A 27915-nucleotide genomic window follows, 5' to 3' on the forward strand; every position below is an offset into this window, starting at 1 on the left:
AAGTTCACCAATATCTGCTGATATTGAGTGGCTGAAAGCTATGGATTGGTCATCTCTGTATCAACTTATCATTGTACTCATGTTTTCTTCTTTAATTTCAACTTTATTGTTAAATGTTGCGGGTAGATTTTTGAAATTCAGGAATGATGATTTTTCTTCTTTTGTTTGTGGTTTGAGAGTGATAAAGTATCCTGATATAAGTCTAATTATTTTATTTGTAATCATCTTCTTCCCAGTTTTGTTTAGATGAATACCTGCTGTGGTGAACCCCACACCAGGCACTGATGTCATGTCCAGAAAAATTGTGTTCTTCATTTTTCTTGAGACTTCATACATATGAATGTTGAGGTTCATGATATCTTCATTTACTTTGTTACTGAGGGGAATATCCCGTCTAAAAGGGATACTACCAACTATTACTTTTGCAGGTTTTAGTTTTGTGATGGATGCTTCCAGATATGTCAAGATATTCTTTCCTTCTAAATTGTAGGCGTCATTTGATCCTGCCAGAAGAATAACGTGGTCTTTATCTGTAATCTCTAAAGTTCTATCTGGTCTACTACCTCCTTCAATTTAGCACCCGGTTTAACTAATTCCATAACTTGGAATTTTCTTGCCAAGTTCAAGTCTTTAAGAATGTGGTTTCTTATGCCTTTCCCGTGACTATCACTGAGGATGATTATTCTCTCTGAAACCGGTTCAATCTTTCCGGGTTCCATTAAGGATGAGTCTGTTTGAGCTTCAGCGTCCACTACTTTATTACTTTTGGACACATACACTTTGCTGCCTTGTATTGTTGAGCTCATCTGGTTTCTTATATCTGTAGTTAACTCCTTTTGCACAGTTTTCTCAGAATTTGATGTATCTTTCATTGTCAAAATAGTTCGTACTGTAGAAACTTTGATTGAGGATCTGTTATAGATCAAGTAGGCCATATACGCTCTCTTGGATATGCAGGCCAATGAGTCTAGCAGAGGTATGCTTTCTTGAAACAAATGTTCTAGCTTATGATTCAGTATGAGATGTTCAACAGCATGGCTGAGATATATACCACAGTCAAAATGGTTATTTTGCCTTGGACCTTTAATTTCAATCAAAATTGGGGTATCAGTGCACAATGGCTTTAAGTATTTCTGGAGTTTTGACGCTGTTCTCTTAGTAGTCTCTAAATTGTATTTTCCCTTAGAATCGTATGAAAAAAAAACTGATCTTTATCTTTATGACACACCAACAGACTCCAATGTGAGCCCCCCTCTCGAGTCAGTTTTGTAGCGTCATTGATTGGTATGATAATGAAACGCTTTTCTTTTATTTTTAGTGGGTCTAACCAGTCCGTAATGTCTTTGGTATCTTCTGATATTTTCACTGCCTGACTTATTGAAGGATTCATTATAGCTATCCCATCCTTTGTTTTCAAGAGCGTTGTTTCCAATAAATCAAAATACATTCTAATTGATTCATCGGTGAGGCTGCTTTCCAGGCCTAGAATATTTTCTAGAAAATCTATCCCTGAAATACTTTGTTCGTTCTTCCTAGTTTCTATTATGTTCTTTGAATCAGTTTCACTGGTGAAATTTGCTTTCTTTTCTTCATTTGGTTTGGTACTTTGGCTACTACTTGGAATATACGTTTTGTTATTTAATTTTATAGTCCCATCTTTTATTTTGTTAAGGTTTGGGGCCTTATTCTTTAATGTAGAAGGCGAGGATTTAGTTTCAATTTTCTTTTGTGAATAAGACCTGGTCTTTATCAACAGACTTTCTTTATTAGCCTTTAAAGTAGTTTTATTTTTTCATTCATTTTACTAGTACAGTAGTAAGATAATTGATAGTCGACTACCAATTCCTTCAGTTCCTAATCCGATATTTACTACTCAATCTATGTTTGGCTATACGTAAGTTACCCCTTTATTACGTATAAGTACATGAAGTAAAAATGATTCGTTTGTGTATAGTAAGTATTTAAATCTGGTAGCCGCGTTCCTTTTGCTATGGATAGTTCGTCCCAGTTATCTGTGGTGTCGTCTTTGTTTTTCTTAAATTGGGTTACAGTGGCATTTGAGTTTTGTTGTGACAGCTATCGGAATTAACCTCCAAATTGTTAATTTAGAGTGACGTAGGTAAAACATATTGCAAAATCTTGCTAAAATCTTAAGTTCTTGAAAGTTGTATGAGATAGGCCTGTATCTACTGTTAAAATAGAATAGTGAAAGCGCTAAATTATGTTGATACTAAATGATTTCTATTTTATCAGTCTTTTACTCACAGTACCCGAGTCGTACTAGGCTAGGCCTATGACCCCATTCTACCTGGTATTGATCAATTTAATATGGAGCTGTCAGCTAGACGCCATCTTTCGATTTCTTTCGAAATCAATCATTACAAGGTGATGAACTAATGAAACTAAAATTAAAGTGGAAATACAGATGTAAAAACTCGCACCAAGACAGCTCCCACACCCAAATCCTGGACATTTCACTTCATGCTAGAGTATAAATTGTCAAATTAAAAGGAAACATTTAGACCATGATTAAGGTGACCAGATGAGGGACTTACCTAGAGTGAGCTTTACCAGAGGTAGCCAACGGTGAAAACGAAACCTCAAATAGCTGGTCCATCCCATCAATGTTCTTCACGAAGTAAAGAAACTTTAGTTTAAAAATCTCAACAGTGTGACGAAGCACTGCATCAAAGTCTGCTTGTCCATGAGCAATCAAGTTGAGTTGCTCCTCCACGGCCGACCTCATAGTGGGCAGTACCAGCTCTGGGTCTATCTACAAAACGTAAGATATGAATCATGGAAAGGAAATATTATTTGACTATTTTATCTTCTATGTATATTAAAATAGAAATTAAAACAATACTGTATAACCTTATTAGTGCTTTATCTCTTCTCTACAGAATGGTTGAATATATTGATAATATAAAATAGCCTATTGTAGTGACATTAAAAAAATGTAGTATGGGTTTACTTGAAAGGATATACTTTTGACTATAATATGTATATCTGTTATGTTGCTTAACCATACAACTTTTGTAGTTTGTGTTATATTATTATTTTAGTAATACATAAATAATATTACAAGTAAATTAAAAATACAAAGCACTTCTTATCAAGTTTAAAACATCATTTGAAATACTTCAAATGGTCACTATTTTTGTCAGGATGTACATTTTATGACATTATTGTTCTTCTCTAATAAAAATCTGAAAAATAATATGTAACTTGTCCTATTCCAACTTTTATGGTTTCATATTCAAAGTCTAGTATGATAACACATATTATGAAGATAAAAGATTAATTGAGAGCACCAGTGTGAAACTGCTCATAGATTCCATCTAGAGAAAGACCTAATCATCTGACATGAATCCTAACCCGCTTCATGAACTAATCCTAATCTTACTTACATTAAACATTAAATCAATATTTAACACTTTTATTATTTTGTGAGGCCTTTCGATATCAAAGATAAAAAAATTTACTTTTTGTATTTACTTTTGTGATGTGTCTGAAGAAGATATCTTTGATATCGAAAGGCCTCACAAATTAATAAAGTGTTAAATATTGGTTTAATGTTTTAACGTAAGTAAGTTATCAGTACCAATACAAGCTCCATCTACAACATAATCCTAATCTAGTTCCTGAACCAGTCCTTTAAACAAAACTAAATTAGTTTTATTATTTGAAGAAAAATAGAACAAATAGAAAAAATCTGTAGAATCTACTTAACTGGCATTCTAAAACTATACAGAAAAAACAAATCTATAAATGGCCATACACCAAAAATGTAGAAAGCCAATTTTGATAAAACTCTCTATACACATACACAGTCTACTATACTGCAATATAACCTTCATTCTTAGGCCATGCCTATTTTCGGAGCTATATCGATGTTATAAGTAAAATACTGGAAAAAAATCTATGGATCGGTGTACTTCAAGAACATATGAGCCATTACATGTTGGCGCTAACTTGACATTGTTGGTCACAGAAAATTTCATGAAATTAAAAGGCTACCTTCACAAGTTGGTACTAAGATCAGTCAAGATGGCTGAATAGCAGGTTTTAATGTATTTTACTTCTTCAATTTGTATTAAAGTGTTATATTGATAAATATTTTAGAGAGTGACAAAAATGATGAAGATATATTGGATAAGTATTAGCAATATTATAAAACAATAAATACAATGTTTATATAGTGCTTATTATATAAAACTTATTCTTACAGTACGTACTTACAGTGGTATTTCTTGAAAGCACATGGTTTGTCAAAATTGAAGTCTCAATTTAGTCATCAGAACACACAGTTGATATTTTATGTTAATTTATTATTTAACAATAGAATTTAATAAAGCTGAACTGCTTAAAGATAATATAGTTAAAGTTTTGTTTGGTTTTGAATGTGACAGGATGTAAAGTAAGCACTAGATTTCGTTGACAGGAAATAAGGCCAAGTACTTGGTCTACAGTAGTCTGTCTACTACAGGTTTATTCAGGATTTGTCTCATATCTGTCAAGAACAGGATTTAAACCTGATCAACTTGAATTGTCAATCGTTGAACTGTCAATAGACTACAGAATAATCATTAAACTGATATCAACAATTTCAAGCTTGATAAACACTGACTAAATGTACTGAATTCACAACATATTCTTTTCCAACAAATTAATACTGTACTTTTCTATTGGATAATTTTATTTTTTTATGTCGTATTAAAACATGGAAATCAAAAATTGTAATAAAAATGTAACTAAAGGATGGAAAAGAAAGGAAATAATCAGAAAGAAGTGAGTGAGCAAGGGGAAAGTTGATATTTATAGTATGTACCCAAAAGGCAAAGTCTTTCACTCTAAAAAAGAACTTTTACAATGGATAAATAAAAAAAATGTTAAATAAAATATTGCAGACTTTGAATTTTTCCAGAAAAAACAGAATTGTATTATAATGGAAGATAACATAATATCAAATAATTCAAACGAGAATAACACAAAAGATTGTGAGTTGCAAGGCTTTAGGACTGACAACTATCATTTCTGTAAGCATGAATAATTCCCCTGAAAATAATTACTCAAAAGATTTGTCATTCTCAGATACATTATATACAAATCGTGTAACTAACCCTTTAAACAGTAGCAGTTTTTCAGAGCAGCCCACCCATAATAAATTGGAAAGATTCAAGAAAATATTACAAACAGTAGGGAGGCATGTACTCAATCTGACTCACACATTGCTGTCTATACGTTTTTGAGTTACGGCCATCCATAGATTTGTTATTCAGTATTTGACTTGTAAAATCAATATATCTCTGAAAATAGGCGTGGCCTCAAAATAAGAGTTATACTGTAGTATAGTAGACTGTGTCTCAAATGTCTATAGAAAGTTTGAACAAAATCGGCTTGTATGATTTGGAGGTACGGCCACCATACATTTTTCCAGTATTTGACTTGTAAAATCAATATATCTCTGAAAATAGGCGTGACCTAAAAATGAGAGTTATACTGTAGTATAGTAGACTGTGTCTCAAATGTCTATAGAAAGTTTGAACAAAATCGGCTTGTATGATTTGGAGGTACGGCCACCATACATTTTTCCAGTATTTGAATTGTAAAATCGATATAGCTCCGAAAATAGATCTGGCCTAAAAATGAGGGTAGTAATATAATATAGTCAACTATGTATTGAATGTGTATACAAAGTTTTATCAAAATCGGCTCTTACGTTTATGAGGTACAGGACCATCTATAAGGTTTCTCAGAACTTGTCTTGTAAAATTAGTATAGTTCCGAAAATAGCGATTATTATAATAAAAATATACTTTGTTCACTTAAAACCTGTATTTGTAGTATTTATTGGCACATTATTAAATTAATATATATTTTGAATGGGTTAAGTTCATGAACTAGGTTAGGATTCAGTTAGGAACTAGATCCAGGTACTCGTTATTTCTCTGAATGGAATCTATAGCCAGTATCATGTCAGCATGGAGAACATAAAAACATAGTTTTATTTTCTGTATAAATGTTTATTATTCAATATTTTATTCAAGCAATATTTTAAAATTAGAAGTAATATAAATTTTCAGTTCAGTTGATAAAAAAAAAATTCCATGCTCTGGCAAAATTTAGTATTTTAGCAATGGAGTTACAGTACAGTACAAATATATACCTTACACACACTCAAATGTGAGTTACCTTTTGATAGCCGTGTACAAGTACGATGCCTAAAGTTGTCGGCACCAGTCGTCTGCCAGAGCCCACAGTCACGTAGTTGCGCTGACAAATGTTATTGATGTGGACAGGTATGGAGGCATCCGTACCAATTCCATGTTTCTCCATTAGAGTGATCAGCTCTGCCTCGGTCAGCAAGTCTGGGGGACTTGTTTGACACTCCACCAGTTTCACCTATCACAAATTATGGGCAATATGTATATTTCTGCTAATAGAACATATGAGAGTTGTTTTATCACAATATTCTGAACTAATATAATAGACCCCTTGACTTCTTTGGATAAAGAGATCATAAGTAAGGTTTTGTACAGGTATCAGATAGGGTAGAAAAAGGAGGCTTAGCTTTACAAAAATGGAAGGTTAGCGTTACTCTTCTTGAAAGATTGAAAAAGAACTTTTGGTGTTTTATTCTCTTTCAATAGAACATAAGTGGAGTATTAGTGAATATGAAAATTATTTTGAAAAAATATCTAACGCACAAATCCTGACCAAACTATCTGGATTTAGATTCACGCCACTCAGATACCACACAGAATCATGACATCATCATTTAACTTATTACATAAAAATCACTGAACATAGATAAGAACGTAGCCAGGAAAAGGCGGTGGATTAACACTACTGATGATATTTTCCCATAGTGGACAGAAAGTCGGGCAAGCGCAGTCAACTACTTATTTCCCATTTTGTTCCTAAAAAGGTTCTTGATCCGTTTCAATGTTAAGAACAATCTATCAGAGTATATGTCAGTAATACTCAATTATTTAAATAATAATAATTGTTTGTTAAAAAGGTAATTGAAAAATTTTAAAATTTGGGTGGGGTTCGGACCTCCTCACTGGCTATGTCCTTGACAAGAGTATTCTAGCCTAAATCCAATTGTAAAAAGACATACATAATCCAGTCAATGTGAGGTTTTTAGAGTAAAAAATTATAATAAAAGTTTGCATGTCCAAAATAGTCCCTCAAAATTATTATATTTTTCAGTTTGCGGATTATACTAATATTACAGTATCTGGTAGTTCAGAAAATGACATTATCTTCTCACATCAGCATAAATTAGGTAAAACAATACTTAGACAGCAAAAAAATTAGTTTTAATTTCCACCAAATTGAATTTTATTTCTTTTGTATACAGGACAAACCAGAACAAAACTTAACATTGGCATCAATGTAAACAAGGAGGAAGTAAGCCAAGTTGAATACACCAAATTTTATTTGTATGACTTTTAATTGATGAAAACTTTTCCTGGAATAAACATGTTGACAATATTATTAATAAAATATCTTCCGGTATTTATGTAATGAGACAATTGCTAAGGGTTTGCAGTTTAGAAACTTTACGATCCATACATTTTTCCCTAGTGCATTCACACTTATCATATGGAATAAGCATATATGGCGCAATAACAAGAAAGAATCTGGATAAATTACTAGTCCAACAAAAGAGAGCTCTACAAGTTATCCTTGGAATTAAAAAGACTGACCCTGTTAAGAATTTTTTACACAAAATAGAATTGTAACAGTAGACAGTTTATATATTAATGAGATAGCTCTTTATGGGAAAAAAGAAGAAAACAACACTCCAATTCTAGTTAATAGTCATCAATACTACACAAGACATAACAGAAATGTCGTGTAACATAATCTTGAGTTTTTCAAAAAGAAAACCGATTATGGAACATAAGTTCATTAAAAACCTACAAAGAGTAATAAGTAAGGAGCAAAACTGAAAAAAATGAAAATGAAATCTTATTTGCTGAACCTAATAAACCCAGTATCCTGCGGTACTAAACGGGGACTGGCACCAGATGCGGCTGACAACAATTGTTGTCACAGTTATGACGACACCAACAAATGTGGCAGTGGGGTTAACTGAACAACCCTGTACAACCTTTTTGGCTGCTCTGACTTCATTTTGGGTAAGTTAAAAAAAAATATTTTCCCGCATTTACCATGACCGGTCAAATCTTTTTCAGCAGCAAATGTGTTAAACAGCGTGCAAGCTTTGGCTGTATACCACTATCAAGGTTCTAACCAGAATCACGGTTTGCAGAAAGCTCTTATTTTCTGACTTTTACTGAGTTAAAAAATTTCAAAATCAATCAATTAAAATTTTAACATTTATCTGGCTAAGAAAAGGTAAAAATTAATAATAAAACAAAATTGAACATTACAATTTAAAAACACACAAAATGTCAATATTCTGTTAAAGCCATATTTTTTGTAAAATTCTGAAAAAAAAGGTGTTAATACCTTGGGACACAATATATGTAACAATTTTAGAACAGCCAGAATAGAATCAGTGTGTGTCCGCCGCAGCCAATCTGTAAAATTATTATAAATCTCTAGTTATATTATATGTTGCTAACAACTTCTCTACGACACATTACATGTGCAAACTTTAGGACTGCCAGGATAGTATCAGTGGGTGTCTACCACATCAATCTGTTAATGGACTAAAAGTTACTTCTTTCTTTGTTACAAAAAAAGTTAGAAGAAAGACAATAGAGGTAAGTAAGTTAGTAATTAGCTGAGAACAGAAACTGTTACTGACATCTTGTATAGTGGCCTCTTCACCCTGTGTGAAGTTAGGTACAGTTTCATTTTTGGCAAAGGCTTGCCAGTGCATCACGGTGGTGTAGCCAGGGTCCAGAAGTGTCTTGCCTGTTGTGCTGAACTTCTCTGTTCCAATGGCGAGTGTGATCGTAGTGCTCAAATAACGGCAGTCTTGAGACACCTGTCATAAACATAGAGGCCAATTAAAACCTTTAAAATGCCTTAGTGGAAATATTTAGTTAATGGCGTTCATACAAGACACTTATTTTATTTTATAGTAATAGGAAAGAACTGTTGTAAGAGACACTAAATTTTGTTTTTTTTTTTTAATTTTGTATTTATATATATATAAAAAAAAAAAAAAACTATTTAAGGTATGTAGAGTGATGAGTAAGCATCCTTCTTATTTTCATTATTAAAGAGTTTCAAGGAGTGATTACTTCTACTCTTTGTAACAAATACAATTGTAAGGAACACCAAAACATTTTAAAAGCTGTACTGGTTGAAACTTTTCTTTAAGTATTTTGTGAGACTAGTTTTACATGCTTCTAATTTTATTTCATAGTGGATATACAAAATTTTGAATCATTTCTAGTTGTTGTTTTTATTTGCTTGCATTTGTAAAAAAAAATCTGTTTAAGAATATTTACAGTGCAGTCTCTATAATCCGACCGTGCGCTAATACGGCATGTCCAGTAATCCGGCACTGTGCAAGCGATGACGGGTCGGGTCAATGCCCTTCGGTTCATGTCACTGTAAGCACGGATGACTCACCGGCCCGCCGCGCAGTCACTAGTCACTCGTCAGTTGTTTGCCTACAGTACTACTGTATACAGCTTCGTTCCGTTGACGTGTTTGCTTGTGTTTGTGTTTCGTTGATGTGTGTTATTACGATATTTTATAATAGTTGAGTGCGATGTCGGAAAAACTTAAACATGTGACACTAACAATCGATAAAAAGTACGAAATTCTAAAACGTTTAGAGAAAGGTGATAAGTTGTCTTATTTGGCCAAAGAATACAACATTGGTCGTGCAACAATACATGACATTAAAACAAAAAGGACAAAATTTAATCGTTCTTCAAAAGTAGGCCTAGTGAGAAATCTGCTGTTGCAAGAAAAACCTTGAAATCAGATGGGTTTCCCCAAGTTGAAGATGCACTTTTTGCATGGTTCATGCAAGGAAGAAGCAGGCATACACCTATTTCAGGTGATATCTTTATGGAAAAAGCCAAGTTCTTCTACAACAAAATAATGAAGAAGGACGACTTTCGTGCCAGTGTAGGTTGGTTGGACAAGTTTAAAAGACGTTTCGGGATTAGACTGTTAAGTTTAACTGGTGAAAGACTATCGTGCCAGGAAGAATCGGTTGAGCCCTTTATAGAAAAATTCATAACAACTGTTGAAGAAATGAACTTGACCCCAGATCAGGTGTATAAACGCGGATGAGAGTGGCTTATTTTGGCGCCTTTTGCCAAAAAAAAAAACGTTTGTTCACAGAGCTGAAGAAAGCGTACCTGGCAGAAAGTTGGCAAAAGACCAAATCACATTTATGCCGTGCTGTAATGCCAGTGGCACTGATAAATTACCAATGCTCGTGATCGGTAAATCAAAAAACACCAGGTGTTTTAAGAACGTAAATTTGCCCGTGGAATACACAAACCAAACAAAAGGCTGGATGACAAAGACTCTCTTCAACGAATGGTTTCATAACAGCTTTGTTCCATCAGTCAAGAAATTTTTGAAAAAACAGAAGTTGCCTCTTAGAGCATTGTTACTTCTCGATAACTGCCCTGGGCATCCTAATGCAGACGAATTAAGGGATGGCAACATCTGTGCACTATTTTTGCCCCCAAATTTTACTCCATTACTACAACCTATGGATCAAAACGTTATCCAAACCGTAAAGACAAGTTACAAAAAAACCCTTTTGTACAGCATTTTGTCAAAAGAGGGGAGTGTTGTTACAGCACTAAAGAACACTAACCTTAAAGACGTTATTTTTAACTTAGCTAGTGCATGGGAAACATTTTCAACGGAAACCATTGTCTGTTCATGGAAAAAATTGTGGCCTACTCTGACGTTACTACAGGATTAAGAAAAACAGAAAAAAAGTGACTCTGAACACAAGAGGGGCCCCTCTTGAATAACAAAACGACGAAACTGAGCTAAATGACTTAAGAGACACAATTATTGAGCAGCTTGTGGATGATCCTAATGACCTGACGCAAACTGATGAAAATGACTGGTTCACCGGGGAGGAAGAAGAACAATTGTACCAAATAATGACAGACGACGAGATAGTAGCAGAAATACTCAACAGCGGTGACGACGACGAAGGGGAGAGGGGAACTGATTGTGTCGCAGCTGCTCCACAGACAGTAAACACTGATCAGGCGCTGCATGCGTTCACCACGGCTATAACTTGGGCGGAGGAAAATAGTGCGTCAGCTTCTGAACTCCTTACACTCAAAGGACTTCAAGAAAAAGTGTTGAAACATTCATTTGATGCTAAAAAACAAAAAAACTATCAAAAACTTTTTACCTGCCTGTAATGAATAGGCATATGCAGATTTTTCATTTTACGGTATGTAAGTTTACATATTGATTTTCAAATTTTTTGTACTGTATCCTTCCGTTGTTTATTTCACAGCCAGATTAGGCATACTGTACTGTTTGTTTATTACGTTTTATTGTGCATTTAGTTATTTTCCAATTGTACGTTTGTGTTCTACTTATGTTAAACTATACTTTAACTGGTTTCTAATAAATTTCGATGTACATTTGTATGTTTTTTGTACGTTTTTACCCATACATCCATTAATCCGGCAATTTCGGTAATCCAACACTACTAACCCCGATATACTGCCGGATTAGCAAGATTGCACTGTATTTAATTGCCACACTAAGATAATTTCACAAGAACGTTTACTGTTGCTGCAGCAATGTTGCAGTGGCTTAATAAACAAGTTTTAGGAACAAACTAAACCCAAGAGAATATTTATTCTCTACTCGAGGGGAGATCCAGTCAGGAAGTTGCAAAAGCCAGACAGCGGTCTAAAAGACTGTTCACCTACAAAAGAATTAAATGGGCAATAAGATCATTCAAGCCATTTAAATCTCCTGGGGCGGATGGAGTTTTTCCAGCCCTTTTCAAGAGGGGCTAGACATCCTATTAAATACTCTAACCATTTTGTTTAGAAGCAGCTACACCTTAGGATATATTCAAAAAAACTGGAGGACAGCACTAGTGGTGTTTGTGCGGAAAAAAGATAGAGATCCGACTCAACCCAACCCGTACAGACCCAACCCACTTAGATACCAACAATAGAAGACTGCCAATCTATACAGCAGAAGTGTGCTGACTTAGTGTCAGCCAAGTTCTTAATAATAGAAGCCAGTCTACTTCTATTATCTAGGGTTCCCACTTAATCTTAATCATCAAATTCACAGCTCTTTCACGGTTTTTACGGTAAAAAAATAGTAATTTCACGATCGATAGTTTTTATAAACATTACGAATAAAATTCACAAAGCTATATCATGGAATCCTTTTGGACGTCCAACGCAAGTTTCTGCGTTCTACAGTGACTCAAGTTCCCCTTCCCCGCCTCATTCAGCACTAATCTCTTGATGAAAGAGCATCAATGGAGAATTTTTTTTATAATGCTTTGCTGTTTTGTGATTAAGGCGACACAGAAGAGAAGTACCAAGACAATTTAGAGTTGATTCCATCTTGAGTTCCAGGTTTCTATAAGTCAGTTTTACTTAATGCTACTGCACTCAGAACTTAAGGAAGTCACTAGAATTTCTTAAAATTATTACCAAATGTCCGAAAAATCATTAAACGAAAAAGTGAGGAACATTCACTTGTTTCTTGATTCACAACAATGGATTACACTCTACTTCTATTATAAACCGTTAAAAGTTTAAGTTGTATACTTTTAACAGTAAACCAGTGTTAATATCAATCAATATCATCATCAGAACTGAAATAAAATACACCTGTACTCAATCTGAATTGAGACATGAGAACCGGTGATAAAATATTTACATCATAGTGTACAAAAAGTAGGCTATGTTTATACATAATTGAGCATTTAAGGACTCCTCTCCAAACGAATCCATGAAGATCCATATTTCGACACAAATTGGCACGCCCTCAAGATTCGCTGATCAACTGCGACAATTAGTAGACAATGTGAACCGCTCAATGCCTCCCCAAACACTACTTTGTTCGCCGGGACTGTGACAAGCTGCTGTTGGCTGCCATGTAGTAGTAGTGGTGATTGTTTACGATTGTCGCTCCTACACGCAGCGGTCAGTCAGCTGGTGCTAGCTCAAGTGAACCGCTCCATATAATCTGGTACACTAATATATAGTGCCAAGACTGATCCCCACGAGTCGTCGTGATTAAGCTTATGCAATTCTCGCTTACACGTGAACCAGGCCTTACGAAAGAGTAACGGCTATGATGTATTTTGATTAATTTAATCACAAGTTGTAGAGATTTTCACGGTTTGTACATCAAATTCACGGTTTTCACGGTCGGGCGAGAATCCTGATTATTTGTCTTAAATTGAAATTTTCCTCTTGGTAGCACTTGCCAAAAATCTCTGCACAACTTCACCGAATATAATCCTCAGAGCCCAAAACCCGTTTCATAACGCAGCTTGTGGAAACGATAACTGCCCCAAAAAGCGCAAACAAGTTGAATATATATCTCAGCTAAGTTCTTTGGTCAGCTTGGTATGCCATTTCGTTTCAGTATCGTGGCCATTTAAACTTTAAAAATTCACAACTACTCTGTTATTTATGAATCTAGAGAAAAAAAACAGTGTTTTGGAATGCTTACATTTCATTTACTAAGCCTTGAGCAATAAACCATTTTTGTGTATTTTGAACAGTTTTAGAGACATTCAGTACATTCCATGACTATAAATTAATAATATTTTAGCTGTCAAAATATTGACCTATTTCTTTCAACTGAGCAGAGAGGACTATTTATATACACTATTATATACGATGTGAGCAATAGTGAACATTTTAGAATAGTACACAAATATTCATACTATGGCTTTTGTTTATTCTTTGCTAAAGCACCCACTTCATACAATTAACTTGACATTTTGGTACATTTACTAAAAAAAGTTGTTTGATATTTTAATTTAAACTTTTCAAATTTTTCAGTTTGTTACAAGTTTTATGAAATTAGTATTGGATACTAAGTTTCTAGTAATCAGTATAACTTTCAAGAGTTGTTCTTTTATAGATAGTTAAGGTGATATACCTCTAAATCCACACAATAACAGCAAGCAAAACAAATTTTTTTTTTAGGGAATAGTGAAATCATTATAAATTACTTAAAACAATGTGAGTCTAACAGTCTCTTTCTAAAGAAAATTATAAAAACCAGCATCATTAACATATCAAAAGGAAGGACAAGCTTCGACTATAAATAATTTTAAATTAACTTCATTAACTTTATGAATATATATATTCATAAAGTTAAAGAAATAAAATCTCAAACAAAAGTATTGAGATTTATTCTACTTATATTTGATAGAGCCAAGATGATATACTGACTGTGGCTATGAAGTGACGTGTGATGTAATCATACAGTTTCCAAGATTCTCCATCTAGCTCGGTGCGTGATGCTGCCTTCATAGGGGTAATAGGAGGATGGTCTCCTGCGTCCTTGCCCTTGCGAGGCTTGTTAATGCCTTCTGTTAGGATAGCCCGAACATCTGCCCCCCATTCACTTGAATTCTGCTGTTGTCGCAGAACTCCCCTGCAATTCATAGTGTGATTTTAGTGTCCAGATAACAGAAATATTATCTACTCTCTAATACCATGTTATACTACAGTAGTTTTATTCAACCACTGAGTCATTGAGTCTTGGGCAGTGGAGTAAAAAATGTTTATAATTCATTAATGTACTTAGATAATCAGTACATTAACTTAAAGAGCAAAACACCATCTTTAAAGTTTATTGATGTTTTTGCCTACTAGTCATAGGACATGGTGGACAAGTGTTAGTTCAAGAGGAGAAAACTTACATTATGACTGTTCCTAATTTATCCTTCCTCGTTTTAACATACTGAAATAGTAAACATTTAGGTTAATTAAAAGACAATCTTCAGTTTTCAAAAATATACTTGTATCATTATAGAGGTTTAAGTACTTAAAACATATATGTATGGCATTAGAAACTTGAAGAACAGAAGAGTATGGAGAGGAAAGTTGAGTGAATTTATATTGTTAGCTTTTATATGGTAAAATCTATAAACCAATCTGGAGATTAAACATTCACTACACCACCAAGATAGTTTCTTGTTCTTGTGTACGGTTCTTGGTCTTTCTCTTTGCCAAACAAACTTTGTAGATTCTTTTGACTGTGTTTTTTATACTTGTGGTGGGTATTTTGCCAGAAAAATTGGAGGCTGTAAGCTTTTTTGATTTTATAACAACATGAAATTTTCTTTTTCAAGAATACTGGCTTATTTTTATAGTTATTTTCCAATGGATGTAGTACGAGTGACAGGATGGAACACTATCTAAAACTTAGATTATACTTAAAATTAAAACCATACTACTTTTATATAAAAGTAATAAATATCTCCTCGAAACAATCACTCTAGGAACACAAAAAATGAATGAAAGTTCAGTACGTACAGAGCAATAGATGTACAGCTGTCTGTTTTTAACCGCTACCAATCATTAAGTTGGACAGATGAAAACTTACAAGTGCGAACCCACACAGACTTACGAACAAACAACATAGCTGATGGCTAAAAACATGTTACCAATGAACAATAATGAATTAAATTAACTATCCCGAGCTATGTTAGGCTTTGGTTTCTGGGTAGGCCTACTGTTACTGTCATGAGTATGTAAGCTTCAAAGTGTTAGTTTAACAAGAAATACACTGAAACTTTAATCAGATATTTCATATCCATTCCACCATTGCATATTATACAAGAGAGGGATGCAATAGATGCAAACTGGAGCACCAGGCAGTCTGAGGATATAGCATGAAGTTAATAACATTGTTATCAATTATTATAATACTACAGAATCCAACTATTTACTTTCAATTTTACAATGAAAGCAAAACATTCTTCATTGTGATACAGAAAACATTACATTTGAATCTAACTACTCGAATAATTATATTTTAACAAGTTGTATCTGAAAACTACTGAATATTCATTTTAAACATTTACTACTCAATATCGAATTTCATCACTCATACACTCTTAATTACACAATTAATTGCTGAACTACTTACAAGAGATCAAAATTCTCAGGGTAATGAGTAGTCTCTGTACGAGGATAGCTGATGTAGCCCTGGGTGTAGAGTCTTTCTGCTATCTGCATTGCATGGTGAGGTCCCATTCCTAGTCCACTAGAAGCCACCCTCATTAGCTCCACAGTGTTGAGAGCTATTGGTCTTTGCTTGGTCTTCTCCTTGGTTACTACGCTGGTCACCCTAGTGTCACACAACAATAATTTTACTATCTTCATTACATATTGAGGTTCTACTCCTAGTCCACTAGAAGCCACCCTCATTAGCTCCACAGTGTTGAGAGCTATTGGTCTTGGTTTGGTCTTCTCCTTGGTTACTACGCTGGTCACCCTAGTGTCACACAACAATAATTTTACTATCTTCATTACATATTGAGGTTCTACTCCTAGTCCACTAGAAGCCACCCTAATTAGCTCCACAGTGTTGAGAGCTATTGGTCTTTGCTTGGTCTTCTCCTTGGTTAGTACGCTGGCCACCCTAGTTTCACACAACAATTATGTCACTATCTATATAACATACTTACTTGTACATTACTTATAATCTCAATGATGTTAAGACCTAAATTGGTTGACCTTCTTAGTCTTCACATTGCTCACCTGAGTTTTATGAATCATTCATGTTACTTACTCCGAAACCAAATTATGCATCGAACATTTAAGCTTTTTGATTTTAAATTGATATGTAACTTACTAAATGCAAAAAACCAACAAACTAAACAATCTTAACAATGTAGATAATGGCATTAGATAAAAATCATTCGTTAGGAGATCTAAGGCACTAAAAATTTAATTTTAAAATTTTTGAAAAAGCTAATTCAAATTCTAATTTATTTGTTTATTTATAGTATTTTACAATAATGAATATGATTTAACACATGACTTCGGCAGAAACCTTATTGTGCAGAGGTATAAAATTTTATTTAACGCTGGTTAACACTGATTTTGGAAAACTACTGTGCCCAAAAATAATCTAAGAGGTACGTAAACCTTTTTGGAAGGCAAGGAAACGATACTAAGACCACTGTACCGTGCTAGGACCTTTAGGGAACAGGGCAACTAGCTTTGATGAACAGTTGTTTCTCTGTCCACTCCAAATTATTCAGGACGTCCTTACACAAATTTCCAAGAGAAGAGCAAGTAAAATCCTAATCTTGATTCAACTTTGAAGCAACAAATACAGATAAGTAATATCTACAGCTGTAACCAGCAAGATTAGAAACCCAGCAATAGCAGACGACAAGCCCTGCTGTAGCCGAAAATAGAAAAAAAGCTCGGCACAGCTACTGGCTCGACTACCGACCAACAAAAATAAAAGTGACAGATGCCACAAGATTAGTTGGTCTCACTCAGTAAACACCAGCAGTCCAGGTGTTAATACCCTACTCTACTATGTAAAACCTAAACATTAATTTCATTGAACTAGAAAATTTGCAAGACGTATGAACTCACAAGGCAGTGGAATGTTCTCGCACTTGATGCAGAAACATGGTTGTGATGTCTTTTTCAAAACAGCGCACTCGGTCCCAGTCCAGAGTGACTTCCCGGCCATCAGCTGTTTGCACATTCACCTGTAAAAATGAAATCAGTACAACACTTTCAATAATATGATTTGTATTAAGCTTTTTATTGTTTTTTTTTACTTATTTTATGCTTTGATTATTATTCACTGTGCCACGACAAATCCATATTCTAGTGATAAAACCCTTACTCTTTCGCAAGCTGTCATAAGTGCTTATATAAATACACACAGCACACACATTATCATTCTATCGCGAACATTAGCTATATCACTTAGATGGTTTGGGAAAATACAATATATTGTCTATGTTGTCAATATATCCAATGCAGTGATTTTATTTAATTGGTTAGGGTTTTTTTTTGTAAGCCATATCAAATAGTCTAGTCAACATTCTGAAGAATCTAGAGGTGGAAATTGTTGTTTAGCATTAATGTATTGCGACGTTAATCTGACAACCGATAACAGGCTGCAGCAACGTGTTATTTCAGCAATTGTTGCTGACTTACAATTACGTTTTCCAGTAGCTGTTGCTTATAGAACATTATTGAAATACAATAAATTACAAAAGACGGACCATTATAAACTGGACCATTATTAACTGTCGGACTTTGTTACTATCTTAATGTATTCAAAACTTATCATTAAATCTGCTTAGCCTCGTTACTATAATTTATTTTGAGATGGTTAAAAGCATAATTAGGCATTATTAAGAACAAACTTTCAAGAATTAATCTCACATTATTCATCAAATTCCTTACTTATTGTGATAACTTATAATAAATTACAATTTTATTGGACAAATAAAGCATTGCAAAAAAATTAATAAAACCCTTTACTGTGGTTTTATTTCAGGACTAATTATTTATTCATATAATTTTAACTTTGAAAATGAATTATACAAATAAAAACTATTAATATGGATTTGCAGTATGTATTAAAATAACTAATTAATTTATTGGTAAATGAGTAAAAAATAAATAAAAACTATTTAGTTATTTTAATTGTATAAGGATAAATAATTGCACACATAAAACATTACATAACTGCAGAACATACATGAACATAAACAAACTGAACAATTTATTTTGTTTATTAAACATTATTGAAAGATTTTATTTTATGTACTAAATATAAATTATTACACTAGAGCTTTATAAAACTTAGAAACAAGCTGCTGTTGGTGAGCTGCTGTAGATAGATTTCCAAGAATGATATAATAATGGCCACACTACAACTCTGTTGTTCTTCATGATCCTGCGGCTCAAATAAAAGCTGAAAATTTTCACGACTCAAGCTTACTGTTACTGGTAACAAAAAAAATTAATTCAATGTTCGTTGCAATCCTGTTGTCAAGATAACAGGGAGTTTCTAGCAAACAATTTGAAATAGCATAAATATTTTTACAATTTAATACAATTACCAACTAAATAAAATACTTTTATCAATAAAATGTTGTGTATATATCAACATCAATTGTGTTTTTTTCTTTTACAGAATCAATTTGTTTTTCATTAAGAATAGCTCCTCCTTCAATGATAATAGTTACACTACTCTATTCATTTTATTTCAAATATTGTGCCTTTGTGGAATTTTTGACACATTAAATTTATGATCAATCCAATCAAAATGACTTGAATTGCTGATGTGTGCTTTTTGAATTGACTTTAACTCATTGGGTCTTAATACAGAATTGTTCAAAAAAATTAATGAGTTTTCATAAAAATGTAAGATTTTATATTATTGAAAGTAGACTATTAGTTTTTAGAACCTTTAACTCAAAATGTGGATGATTTTGGAAAAGGTCAGATTTATGGTATGACCAAATTAATCAACTGAGCTGATTGTGAAATTCCTTATAAAACTAAAATATTTTGCTGCTAAGAAACTAGTGGTGCATCTCCATTAAAAAGCTATCACAAATATTACATTTTATTTTATAGGCTGAAAATCATTAACAATAATGTGACTCTATGAACCAGAAAAAAGAAATTTAGAGATAAATAAATTATATTATTACCTGAATGTACCAGTACAGCTCAGGTTTGAATGTCTGTATTTCATCATGCCTTTGAACACAGAAACCCAGGGTTGGAGTTTGGCACGGTCCATAGGAAATGAGGGATGCATCCAGATCTCCATATTTACCCTATAAATATTACATAAATACTATATCTAACTGAGAGTATGATAAAAAAAATCTAAAAATAGTACAATGTAAATATTAACCCTCTACACTCAACAGACCATTAAGTGTGACCCATACTTATCTCATGCTCAATTCAGGTGGAACTACAGGAAGTTGTCCTCTCAGGTCGGCAGGCCACAGGTAGTGGCCAACTGGGTTTCGCATCACTACTTGGTGCCATGTACGTCACTTTGACTCGGATTTAAATGTTACTATTTGATCTTTGGCTCTTTACATAACTGGATTTAAATTACATTCTAAAATAATTTACAAAGTTTATTAGCTTCAAGGTTGAAACTTTATTGATAGGAAATTTATTATTTGCTTTTTTTAAACGAATCAAGTAATATCTAATTTAAGCTATAAGTTGATTTATTTTAAAAGAATTTTTATTTGTAGGATAAAGACACAAATAGTCTCAAGTAGGTCTTTAGTGTCAACAGAATACACATTTGTTTCCATATTCTGAGGTTTATCTCCACCAAATGCGCAAGTAAATTGATAGGATACACTATAGCAGCTACAGGTGACACAGATACTCGGACAAAAAACAATTCTAAACGATGTTTAATATAGTATATATTATGCTACAAAGAGAAATATAAAGTTAGTAAATTTATTTGGCCGAGATATAGCAGTACTCTTCAGTCACTGGGTGAGGATTAAATTTTATAACTGTACAATACAGTGGGCCACACATATTAGTCTGATGAGTTGAATGGCCAAAACAGAGAGGAGCGGCTAGGGCAAGCTGAGGGACACGATGTGGTGTTGTAGAACCTCTACCCATCAGATAGAACACTCATAGCACCCTCTCCCTCCACGAGTTGAGAGGACAATCACATAGGTTCAAAGATGTAAAAGTGAAGTTGTTTCTTTACTTATAAATAATAACTCTAAGACATTAACATATATTCCAGTGCTATCCATTGTCATTCTGATTCTCAGCTCTCTTTCCATTGCTATGTCATCATACTCGTTATCATCAGCCTAGAGGCCAAAAATAATCACTTGAATGGTTTCCTTTACTGTCTTTGTTTTTTACCAAATTTATAAAGAAAGCCTCTTTTCTACAGTCCCATCTTCCTCCTTATCAAGCTACTAAGAGATTTTAAATTTCTGTTGTCCAATTCTCCACATGTATTCTGTCCTGACAACATAGAGGATTCTGCCATACTATCACTTGACTCTTAAAACATAAAGAGTTTGGATCTTGACCATTAAAAAAAATTAATTATGTCAACTATTGAGAAATATAAATGAAAAATTAAATGAGAGTTCATAGAAACTGTCCAATGGGCACGAATTGTCCCACTTATTTGTATATTTATTTTAATATCCCTATGTGAAGAAGAAGAGAAACAACTTTCTAATGTTGTAAAGATGAATGTTCTTTATATACTCTCAAGACTTTAAAACAACTACTTTAAAAACTTTTTGGACTTTGAGTATTCCTGTCCTATTTAATCAAACAAAGATAACAAATATTTATTTAATTACAATTTTTGCTATCTCATAATAAAACTAGAAATTGTTTGAATATATATTAACTCTGTTAAAACATTACCTGAAAGAACTTAGTCTGATATCTGGTGAATGCACAACCAATCCTCAAGTCCAGCTCTTGCCTTGCATCGACGCTGCGAGCCTCGTTCTCATTCGGTTTTCCTAAGTTAGCCATGGCTGCCTTGATATCCTTCTCTGTGATTGCTGAGAAGTGAGCTCGATATACCACCTACAAAACATAATATTAAATGCTCTGTCATTAAGCACACAAAAATAAATTCTGGAACTATTATATTATTTACTAAATTTTGTTACTTTGTCTAGTGAGACACTTAGACTATTAAATGATTCTATGATTCATAATGAACAGAAATAGAAAAGTGCAATAGTAATTTTCATGTAATCAAATATAAATCAAGACTTGAATCACTTTAATTCTTCTTTTTAATCAATCAAAAACTTCCATTACAAAAACTCATTCTTACATTTTTGTTTCAATTCCTGTCAATATAAAGAAAAATAAAAAATATTGTCTATTGTAAAATCAGATTTTAAAATGATAAAAATATTTTAATTTTACACCATAATATTCAATACCTACCATCTCGTATAGATCAATTACAAATAAATTTAGAGAAAATTAAACCTGATATATTGGCATTATCAGAACATAAAATGACCGAAGCAGACTTAGTATATCTCAACATAGAAAATTATACAGTGAGATTTTCCTGTAAAGATGCTCTTGGTGGTGGGGTTGTAATTTTGGGCCAGACAAATATTACTAGTGAAATCTTCTTGATCCCTGAGGTGCAGGAAATGGTAACAAAAAAATAATTTGAATGTTATGTAACAGAATTTTAAATTGGGAATTATTTTTTTGTTTTGGTTTGTATATATCTGTCCCCTGACTACTGTTATATAAACTCTTTTCTGAACAATTTGGAAACCCTCATTGATACTCTTTGCAATAAATACGAGGGTCTTCCAAAAAGTAAAGAACGATTGCGCATCACGGGCGGCGCAGTTCCCCCACCACCGCGGTAGATAGCTTGTTCGTTAGCCACACCTTCTGCCTCAGTGTGAGCTGAGTAGCGGTACCGTGAGGTCACGTTTGCGTCTCCTGTGAAAGTTTAAAATGGCGGCGTTAATTGAAAATCCCGCCAAGTGTGAACTGCGTAGTGTGATACGGTTTCTGAATGCACAGAATGTTCGACCTATTGAAATTTATAGGCAAATTAAGGCAGTTTACGGTGACAATGCGATGAACGAGTCATCAGTGAGAAAATGGTGCATTCAATTTAAGGAAGGTCGAACTAATGTGCACGACGAGGAACAAAGTGGAAGGCCGTCACTCGTTACTGACGAGTTGGCAGCGAAAGTTGATGGAAAAATTCAACAAAACCGTCGTTTCACTTTGAGTGGTCTAGTGGAATTTTTTCCACAAATTTCAAGGTCGCTTTTGCACGAAATAGTGACTGAACGTCTTAGTTATCAGAAAATGTGTGCTCGTTTGGTTCCTAAGATTCTTACTGATGTCCACAAGACTAAACGGATGGGAGCAGCTCTTGAGTTTTTGACTCAGTATGACGAAGAAGGTGATGCGTTTCTTGACCGCATCGTAACGGGTGACGAAACTTGGGTTTCCTATCGAACCCCGGAAACAAAGCTCCAGTCAATGGAATGGCATCACTCGAATTCACCAACAAAAAACAGGAAAGAAAAACCAAATTTGAACACCAGGAAATTGATGGCAACAGTTGTTTGGGACCGAAAAGGCCTAATCCATGTGGAGTTCATGCCGAGAGGCGAAACAATCAACTCAGAGGCCTACATCGAGACCTTGCATCGGCTTCGTCGCGCTATTCAGAACAAACGACGTGGAATGCTGTCGTCGAAAGTGGTGCTGATCCACGACAATGCTCGGCCTCATTGCAGTGCACGAACCAAAGCAGAACTCAATTCTTTCAAATGGCAAATCTTCGGACACCCTCTGTATAGTCCAGATCTGGCTCCGAGTGACTATCACTTGTTTCCAAAGTTGAAAGTGTTTTTAGGCGGAAAAAAACTTTTTGGGTGACGAAGACCTCAAAGAAGGAGTAAAAACGTGGCTTCATTCCTTGGCGGCAGAACAGTATAACGTCGGTATAGAAAAACTGGTGCCACGCTACAACAAGTGCCTTGACAGTTCCGGCGATTTTGTAGAAAAATAGAGTAAGTTTATAAGTATTTATAAATAAATTTTCATGCTCTTATCTTTTGTTTTTATTGACTTATAACAAAACGTTCTTTACTTTCTGGAAGACCCTCGTACATCAATGTCATAATTAAAGGAGATCTAAACATAAATGTGATAAAAAAAGATATTTACCAAAAGTTTTGCAACATTCTAAAAATGTAAAGTATGGATTATAAAATAATTTTCCTACAAATGTAACTACCAATTCAAAGTCAGCCATAGATAATTTTACTACATACATCAAAAGTAATAAATTATTAGCAGGTGGTTTAGTAACAAAAATTGCAGATAAACATGCTCAATATCTTAAGATCATAGACATTCACAGTAATCATAGAAATTACATTAAAAAAATATGTAGAATGTTTGATAAATGTAATTATGAATTATTTTTCAAATATCTCAAAGCTGAAGAGTGGTCGGAAGTTTATCAGGCCCCTGTAGAAAACAAATATGACATATTTCATAACACATTTTTCTATTATTTTGATGTAAGTTTCCCAAAAGTAACAGTTACAGAAAAACCTTTCAAAACCCAAAATTGGTTAACAAATGATCTGAGGAATAAAAAACTGAATTAGTAGAACTAGAAAAAACTTTTTGCTCCTTAAAAAAACAATGTCTTAAATCAATCATTGACGAAAAAAGGAGATCACTAAATCAAACCATTACCAACACACACAAAAATATTATGAGTAACAACATTTTAAGATCCTCAAATAAAGCCAAGACCATTTGGAGTAGACAAAACTACTTGGAGTATAATTAACTCAAATCTAAAAGAATCACAAAGGAAAATTAACAACACTGAGCAAAAAAGGGTTGCTAAGCAGTAATCCAAGAGATTGTGAATTTTTTTATGATTTCTTTATAAATTATAGTTGACAGATTGATGGTATCAAATATAAAGCCACAAAAGATGAGTCAAATCTAACAAAACTTCTATTACAATATGAATAAGACATTTTCTTTTAGTCCAGTAATTGAAAAAGAAGTAAAAAAGATCATTCTCTCATTTGAAATTAAGTACTCTGCTGGTGTAGATGAAATTCCAATGACAGTAATTAAAGGTTCAGTAAAATTAATCAAGAAACCTTTAACACATCTGATTAATTCTTCCCTTATTTGGGACATTTTCCCTCAAAACTAAAAATATCATAAGTCATCCCAATCTTTAAAAAAGATTATACAAAAGAAGTTTCTTGTTTTAGACCAGTGTCGAATCTACCCTCCTTCTCAAAAATCTCTGAACATATTGTTTATAATCAATTACTAAAATTTTTAAAATCAAATAAACAGATGAAGAACAGCAATAGACAATAGACAATAGACAATTTTCTTTATTTCACATATTCATAGAGAACAGTACAATGCGTCAATACATGAGATAGTTAAAGAATGTTAATAGTTGAGAGTTACAGGATTTAAAAATTCTTGAATAGAGTAGAAAGGTCGCTCCTGGAGCCAGACTGTGAGATGTTTCTTGAGGTGGCGTTCTGGTTTTTCTCTGAGGTGGACTGGTAGTTGAATTGTAGAGCAAGGCTCCCTTATAGGAAGGGCTTGCTTGTAAAGAGTGTTAGATGGTGAGGCGGCAGAGCAAAAATCTGAAGCATGGCGTGTATTTTTGGTTGTGTATGTCTCTTTGTCGGGTTTGATTGGTGAGAACAGCATGCATGATTGCCTCTTGCATGTAGAGCGCTGGGGCCGTCAGGATTTTGAGTTTCCTTGAAGGCATCACGACAGCTTTCGAGGTAGTTTAGGCCTGCTAGACATCTTATTGCCCTTTTTTGAAGTTTTAGGATTCTTTGCAGGTTGGTAGCAGATGTTCCGCCCCAGGTCACAATTCCGTAACCTGAGATGAGATTCAAATAGTGCATAATTAGGCTATCTTTGCAGTTTCCAGATTGCTTGTGTGTTTTACCCTTCTTATTACATAAGTGCTTGAAGAGAGTTTTTTACAAAGTAATTCTATGTGTGCTTTCCATGTGAGCTTTGAATCCATTGTAATGCCCAGGTATTTGACTGTATCCTGAGCTGCAGTTCCAGGATTGGTAGAGGTAATTCTTTGTTTTTTGTGGTGAAAATTAGCTGTATTGTTTTTTTTCTCATTAAGGGCAAGGTCATTTCTTAGACAATATTGTTTTGTGTAACTAAAAGCAGTGTCAGTAGTTCTTTTCAGGGTTTGAAATGGATTTATTTGCTATGGTGAGGACTGTGTCCATCTGCATACATTGTTGTTTCACAGTATTCCTTTAGGTAGTCTGGAAGATCGTTTGTTAGGAGGAGAAACAGTACCGGCCCCAGTACTGACCCTTGTGGTACTCCTCTGGCAAATGCTTGTCATGTCAGAATAGATTTTTTTTTCGCTTGTTTTTGTTCTTCATGCTCAATTTCAACTATTTGCTTTCTGTCACTTAGGTAACTATGGAACCATTCTCCCGTCTTCCCATTTATCCCTAGGGACTATCATTTTGTTAAGGAGATGGTCATGGTTTAAGGCAGTCGAAATGCCTTACTGAAGTCAAGAAACAGGCTAGTGACTGCATGTCCGTTGTCGAGTTGGTCAATGATGTACTCTCCGTTAACTGTATTAGAGCAGTAGTTGTTGACCGTCCCTTTAGGAATCCATGTTGCTGGTTGGTCATTAGATTGTTTTGTTCTAGGTAGGATAATAGCCTATCTAAGACAATTTTCTCGTAGATTTTTTGAAAAGGTTGATATCAGGGAGATCGGTCTGTAGTTTCATTAAGTCATTCATTGATCCACTTTTATGTTTCGGGTAGACCTTGGCTATTTTTTAGCATAGTGGGGAATATTCCTTGTTGAAGCGATTTATTTATTAGAGCAGTCAAGGGTTTAGTGAGTTCATGTTTGCAGGTTTTGATGAGTTTAGCCGAGATCTCGTCTATACCCGAGGATGTTTTGGGTTTTAGGGAGTTTATGGCTTTTATAACGTCAGTCTCTGTTGCTGGTCGTTTAGATTTAGGTTGCTATTTGTCATGTTGGGTGGATTGTAGATATTAAGTAGCCCATTGTTTAGGTTGTTTGGTTTTAGTGTCCTTTCTGCGACTGTGGCAAAGAAGGAGTTGAAGGTGTTTGCTACTTTTTTGGGATCTTGCAGTACTTCCCCGTCTGTGACAATTTGCCATTTACTGAGATTTGGCCTGTTGTTTTTTCTTTCGTTGTTTATTATTTGCCAAAAGTGCTTTTGATTTATTGTCGGCCTGAGAGATGTGGTCTGATGTTTGTTGTTTTTTTAGCGTCTTGAGCTTCATGTCATATTCCTTTTTCTCCGTGCTGATTCAGCTTTGTCTTCAGGTTTTCCAGTACAAAGTTCCTTGTTTAAGGCTTTCTATATACGAATTTTTTAAGGTGGTGCATTCATCGTCCCAGCAAGTTGTTTTCTTTCGGCGAGTGATTGCTACACTTTTGAATGGGCAGCTGCTGTTTAAGGACGGTTTGTATGATGAGGTGGAAATTTGTATATGCTTGATTTGCATCTTCCGCATTGTATATACTATTCCACTCGTGTGTTTTGAGCGTATCCTTTATGAGAGTCATGGTTTTCTTGTTAAAAATGCGTTTTCTCTCAGTTACAGTTCTGCTATATTTTCCTGCTGTCAGATGTAGTGTGGCCAGTTGGGATGTATGGTCCGAAAGGCCAGAGAGAACGACTGAAGCTTGAATGGCTTCTTGGGGGTCGATATTCGTGCATATCCAGTCAATAGAGGTCTCTGTGTCTTTAGTGAGTCTGGTGGGGGGCAGGCTAAGTCTTTTGAGGTCAAATGATGTTAAAAATTCGTTAAGCTTCATGTTGTTACTGTCGTTTGCTCGGTTCCCCAGATTGTCAACATTTATATCCCCGACAATGACCATTGGTTTGGTTGTTTGCATGGCGCTTTCCAGCTGGTCCGTTAGAATGTCAATTGATTGCTCAATGTTTGATGTCGGGGGCCTATAAGTGCCAAGTACTTGGATTACTTCTTTGTTGATTTTTATCTCGAAAAAAGCTGTTTCACACACTAGCTCTGACTCTTCATTACTAGTTCTTATTAGTTTTGATGGTCTTTTCTAATTCGTTCTTTTTACATATCCTGCGACCCCTCCTTTCTTATGTAACTTCCTGCAGAAGCCTCCTATCAGAGTATAGCCATCAATCCGTGTATTTTCTAAGTTGTCTTGTGTGAGCCCGTGTTCTGTTGTATTAAAAGGTCAGGTCTGTGATTGGCGAGGAAATGTGACAGTCTGTTTGTTTTACCAGCGAGCCAATTTATGTTTTGGTGGGCAATTTTTATTATATTTTGCTGAGATGGCTTGCTTTTTGTTATTAGGTTTGAGTTTCAGAAAAATTCTGAACCTTTTCCTCTTCCGC

At 34.3% G+C, this 27915-nt stretch overlaps 1 protein-coding gene across 1 annotated transcript in view; it reads right to left on the reverse strand.

The window, feature by feature from the left end:
- The window catches only part of LOC124357509 (DNA topoisomerase 3-beta-1), a 64873-nt gene that overhangs the window by 13864 nt on the left and 23094 nt on the right, over positions 1 to 27915 (reverse strand). Inside the window, exons 4-11 of the mRNA XM_046809379.1 lie at positions 21366 to 21533; positions 19631 to 19759; positions 17544 to 17662; positions 16078 to 16278; positions 14373 to 14577; positions 8786 to 8968; positions 6193 to 6402; positions 2556 to 2773 (exon numbers count right to left, since the gene is read on the reverse strand). Coding sequence (XP_046665335.1) covers positions 2556 to 2773; positions 6193 to 6402; positions 8786 to 8968; positions 14373 to 14577; positions 16078 to 16278; positions 17544 to 17662; positions 19631 to 19759; positions 21366 to 21533 — 1433 coding nt within the window. The remainder of the gene's footprint in view (positions 1 to 2555; positions 2774 to 6192; positions 6403 to 8785; positions 8969 to 14372; positions 14578 to 16077; positions 16279 to 17543; positions 17663 to 19630; positions 19760 to 21365; positions 21534 to 27915) is intronic.

Source organism: Homalodisca vitripennis, chromosome 3 (genome assembly GCF_021130785.1).
Source record: "Homalodisca vitripennis isolate AUS2020 chromosome 3, UT_GWSS_2.1, whole genome shotgun sequence".
Classification (NCBI taxonomy): Eukaryota; Metazoa; Arthropoda; class Insecta; order Hemiptera; family Cicadellidae; genus Homalodisca; species Homalodisca vitripennis.